This window comes from Musa acuminata, chromosome BXJ3-8 (genome assembly GCF_036884655.1).
Source record: "Musa acuminata AAA Group cultivar baxijiao chromosome BXJ3-8, Cavendish_Baxijiao_AAA, whole genome shotgun sequence".
NCBI classification, from domain to species: domain Eukaryota; kingdom Viridiplantae; phylum Streptophyta; class Magnoliopsida; order Zingiberales; family Musaceae; genus Musa; species Musa acuminata.
The window spans coordinates 19,652,501-19,657,729 of record NC_088356.1 but is presented as its reverse complement, the minus strand read 5'-3'; the positions used below and the strand labels follow the sequence as shown (position 1 = coordinate 19,657,729).

General features: G+C 34.8%; 1 protein-coding gene across 1 annotated transcript in view; it reads left to right on the top strand.

The window, feature by feature from the left end:
* Positions 1-3,331: 3,331 nt before the first annotated feature.
* LOC135644083 (uncharacterized) overlaps positions 3,332-5,229 on the top strand; it is a 2,240-nt gene continuing 342 nt past the window's right edge. Inside the window, exons 1-4 of the mRNA XM_065161514.1 lie at positions 3,332-3,755; positions 4,058-4,176; positions 4,555-4,680; positions 4,780-5,229. The exon at positions 4,780-5,229 is cut by the window's right edge and continues 342 nt beyond it. Coding sequence (XP_065017586.1) covers positions 3,495-3,755; positions 4,058-4,176; positions 4,555-4,680; positions 4,780-4,864 — 591 coding nt within the window. The 5' untranslated portion in view covers positions 3,332-3,494 and the 3' untranslated portion in view covers positions 4,865-5,229. The remainder of the gene's footprint in view (positions 3,756-4,057; positions 4,177-4,554; positions 4,681-4,779) is intronic.

The window sequence follows — 5,229 nt, the reverse complement described above, 5'->3', positions numbered from 1 at the left end:
TGTGCAAGAACCTGTATGTATCATCAGTTCAAGCATGGAGAATAGAATAGCACTACCAAGAGCTGTATATTTCGTCAACAGATGTTATCTGCTCCAAAAAACTACAAAGAAAGCTTGCTGTTAGGTTGTAGCAAAACCTTTGTGTCTGCTCGTTCATCAAACTTTGTTATAATTATAAATTAAAGGTTTCAAATACTGGTCACACTGGTTACATTAGTATTAGGCTAACCTCGTCGTTGCATCAACATCTATAACCTCGTCATGTGTTTTTCTAAGTAACAATTTGCTCGATTTGTGTCTTCACAAGTATAGCAACAAGCAAAGTTGAAGATATGAAGGTGATACCTCCGAAGAAGCCAGTCGATTAAAATACTCTTATCGTTAATAAAAATATATATTTTTTATATCGAAATCCAATTTGGGTTGAACTATATTTTCAGTTTAATCGATTACATTGTTTTTGGTTGCACAGAGTTATGCCTTATCTATTTTTTTCCTTATTGTCGCAAATATTATTAGGTTTCCTATAATAAGTAGATCTAAATTGAATATTAAGTGAGAAAAAAAAAAGAACCAAAAGCACTATAAATCCATTTAAAAATATTATACCAAGTAATGCCTTATTTTTTTTATTGTTATTTTTATAATAAATAAACATAAAATAATTTAAAATGTTAATATATCTATATTTAATACGGAGTGGACAAAAAGAAGAAATTTTCATTTTCTATTTGAAAAGATATAAAGGCCTTCTTAATATCCATTAAGTATCACATAAAAAGTCCCAAAATTTTATAAAAACTAAAAAATATATAGCAAATTTGATAATTAAGGTTTGGGAGATTTGAACTAATTGAGATTCATTGCAATATTTTTAACAAAATTATGGTGTTTTAGTGGACGACAAAAATGTTGGTAGTCTTCAAAACACTTTAAAGTCCATTTAAAAACATTGCTAATGTGAAAATCTTACTTTTATCATCATTTTTCTAATAAATAAAAATAAGCATTATAAAATTTTTCTATACATATATACTTAAATTTAAGGTTAAGTGAAATGAAATGAGAATTTGTCAGCATTTATCTTGAAATACACCAAAATATTCTTAGTTCCAAATTCAAATATCGTTTAACAACTCTCAAATAAATCATTTTATAAAATCTTAAGGTCAGTGAGAATTTGTACTAATTAACACCAATTTAGAGTTTTCTTGAATAATGCTACAATATTTTTGATTCAGCAACTTAACATATTATTTCCTGGTTTGGTTGGTCAATCAAGGTAGATTTTCACGAGAATATAAAAAATTAAGAATGTCAATCATCAATTTATATAAAAAGTTTGAAAAGTCAAGACTCTCCTTACGCATTTTTGGAAATGGAAGGTATAATATGGGAAAACCTTGTGAACTTCTCCTGAAATCACCCAACATATAAGACTTGTATGTTCCATTCCATCTCAATTTATATGACTGAATGGTGCATTTCATCATAGTACAATTGGCACACAAGAAAGATTGCCTAATATGAGATCAACTTCATCATCATCACATCAGATTTCACCAAGAAATAAAAGTAAAAGGGAAAAAGACCAGGAACCGGTCTCTTAGGTATTCAGTGGGAGAGGCGGCGATGATAGACTTGTGTACCATGTATTATATGGTTTCCGATCAGCCACATATGAGACGGCAAAGAGCCGCTGGTCTGGTGTGACGTCTCTTCTGTTGTCCTCCTCATTTGGTATCTTTCACCCTTCAGTATCTATCTTTCAATCTTCACTGCTAGATGAGAGGATTCGCAGCAACCCCTCCTAATAAATAGTTTCGTAGGGCACTTTATGCCACACCCACCAAAGGTACCACTCATAGTCAGCACAAACGTTGCATGAATGGCTTTCTCCATTGGAGGTTCGGTTTTTGTGATGAAAATAAGAAGTCGTTAGTGCATTCACGCGTCAGCATGCTGATGCGACCAAAATATGAGGCAAGTGTGCATATGGGTGCCAGTGTTTGATGACGCAAATAAACCCCCCCAAGCCAAGTTTATAAAATATCCTGAGTCCGTCTTTCTTTGATAAGTTAAGTTTTGGAACTTTTGATCATCCAATAAGAATATTTATCATGATTCAATGCAGATGTTCAGTTGGAATCATGTGTCTATCTTTTTATAATATTTAATAAAAAAATTTAAACAATAGATATTGACTGGGTCCAATAATTTCAAAATCTTAACCTCTTAGGAAAAATCCTATATATATATCTTTTAAGATCATCCACAACTCTAACAAGATATTAGAATTTATCATAAGTTCAAACCCTATATATATTCTCATATTTATAAGCTTTAAGCTTTCGATTATACTAGTAAGTCAATCAAAATATTTTTTATATTTTAATTAAAATGTTTCATGTCATATGTTTGTGGTATCAAAATAGATCATGTATTTGAATTCTATATCTGTTTCTCAGTTTTTTCAAATATTGTAAGTGTTTAATATTTATAAAAAATTCTAAATGTTAAATATTATGAATATATTCCACCTTTTCTACCAAATTGTAAGATCTTTTCATTCACAAGAAACTTCAGCTATTGGATCACGTAACACAATCTTGTAGGAGCTTCGAGTTTTCGACTTTGTGTAGCTTGCATATTCTATTTAAAAATATTTAATCTCTTAATAATATTTGTGTATCAAGATAGAGAGGGATGGGAATGATGTTTGATCTAATATATGACCTAAAATCTAGAAACTTAAAACTTTTGGATGGAATTGATGTTTGATCTAATATATGATAACCCTAATTAGTTTGATTCAAACTTATCATTATAAAATATCTGACATTATATTAAAGCCATTGGATAAAGCTTCATATAGATGAGTCAAAAAATTAAAAAGATTAAGCTAGTATGTCAAAAATTTTAAAAAAAATATAAGTCAATGATTTAACTTAAAGGAAGATGAGTCACACTGTAACGGGTAGATACGACTGAGTGAGTGAATCGTGTGTCATAGCATAAAAAAAAAAGATATGGACTAAATTTGAATTCTTAAGAGTAAGATGAAAACAATAAGTAACATTAATTTACAAATTTAAGTTTCTGAATAGGATTGATATCTGATTTTATATATATTAACGCTGATGAAAGAGTTAGACTATACAATAATCTTGTTGTCGTTGGACCTGTCTGCCATTCCTTGTTGATCGCCACTGCATTTGGGTTTCTTGATTTGGTTAACGTAGAAATGTCGGCACGAAGATGCCATGTCGGAAAGGGACAACAAAATATTGGGTCATTTTTATGGCGGTCTCTTTCGACGAGAGGGGCGAGACCGAAGCACCACTGCTCTCTTTCATCCGCAAAGCCATCCGTTCCTGCCGGGGGGGTGGGGGTTGTGTCTTGCTTTGATTTCTTTCTCTTGCCCTCTCGTATTTTAAAGAAGAATCGGAGGAAAGACATGGAAAGACCGTGACCAGAGTTTGGCCTCGGTTTACATGGTTTTGGACGGTGGAGGACTCAGGAAGGCCACCGCCAGAGAGATGGAGAGGCAGAAGGTTGTTGTGGTGGTGGAGGAGGCCGACGCCGCCCGGACCGCCCTCCTGTGGGCCGTGCGCAACTTCATTCGCGGCGGCGACTCCATCACCCTTCTCTACGTCTGCCCCTCCACGCGATCCAAGCGGAAGCAGAGGAACTATAGGCTCAAAGGATTCCAGTTGGCTCTCTCTTTCAAGGACCTCTGCAATGGTATCGCCGAGGTACAGGTGTCGTTGTCAACCAATCCAGCTTAACTGGGAATTCTATCTGTTTAGGAGCTTTAATCTTCTCTTGTTCTTGTTGTATGTCAAATTTCTCTGCAACTCCCTTTTCTGTACCTGCTAATTCTTTGCAGCGTCACCCCTGCCCAAACCCTAAAAAACTGACAGATAAGCTGCAGTAATCCTTGATTGATTTTATATCAGAACCGCAATGCGGCAAGCAGTAAGTGACTGAAAGAGGCCCATGTTTAAGAAAGGATATTGAAATTGGCTGATTTGGGGAATGATTACATGTTTTGCAGGCTAAGGTGGAGATCATAGTGACAGAGGGTGACCAAGGGGCGCTGGTCGTGTCGACTGTGACCAACGTTGGGGCTTCAACTCTTGTGGTAGGACTCCATGACAAGAGCTTTCTCTACAAGTAAGTTTCTGCCATTCTTCCTAAAGAGTTCAAACAACAGTTTTCCAGGTTATGTCTTTACAATCAGTCTTTGATTTTGTTCTCTTTAAAACGTCAGAATGTACTGCTACATTCTAGTGCTTGCTTTTTGGTTACTCAAATCATAGAATATGAGTTAAGCTTTAATGTGCAGTTCCATTGGATTCTTAAAAAGGTTTACTGAAATGATATCTAGAGGTTGCTTCTGATGTTGGTCTACATATCTTTAGACATCCAAAGTATTTCTTTCGGAACAGCTTATTGGGATAAATTTACAGGGCATCCATCATTTACAATGAAAAAGACTTTGCTATAGAAAAAAATTTCCTGAATAATTTGTTAGTGATCTCTGAATTCCAGGGCTCCCATTACAAATATTGGCACAAGAAGCCTAAATTGTCGGATTCTTGCTATTAAGCAGCACTCAACCACACAGTATGGCCTTCTCAACACAGACTTCTCTCAAGTTGAAACTACAAGGTTATGGTGAGTCAGTCATTGGGTCTCTTCTTCATTGATATAAAATTGAGAAAAAGAAACATGGTATAATAATGTCTATTTCTCTTTCTTTTTTTTCGATTGCAGCATATCAGAATCCAGAAACCTATTTCCTATCTTCCCTCTGTCTTTAAGAATGTTCTTTGGAAAGTCTAAGAGGAGAAAGTGCTAAGGTTATAATTTAGAGTGCAGGACTATGGGCATTCCCCATGTGACCACAAGCAAACCGTTGATATATATTTTTTTCTTTTCTTTGACTTGCAACGAAATACACACACAAATAGAAAAAACAGTCAAAAATGTTGATCCGTGGGTTTCTCTTAACTATCAAACAGAGATTTAGCAATCAGCAGTACTCTTAACAATTCGGCCAAACTTTCTTTGATGATGCTTGCTGTTGCCATTATTTACGCAAGCTCCGTTCTCGTGTTGTTCCTTGTGCTGTTTGTTTTGTGCTGCATCAGTGGTGGCATGATTACTGACTGCATCAGACAATCCCTGGGTGATAATAGGTGCAAGGAAAAGATTGGTTTGATT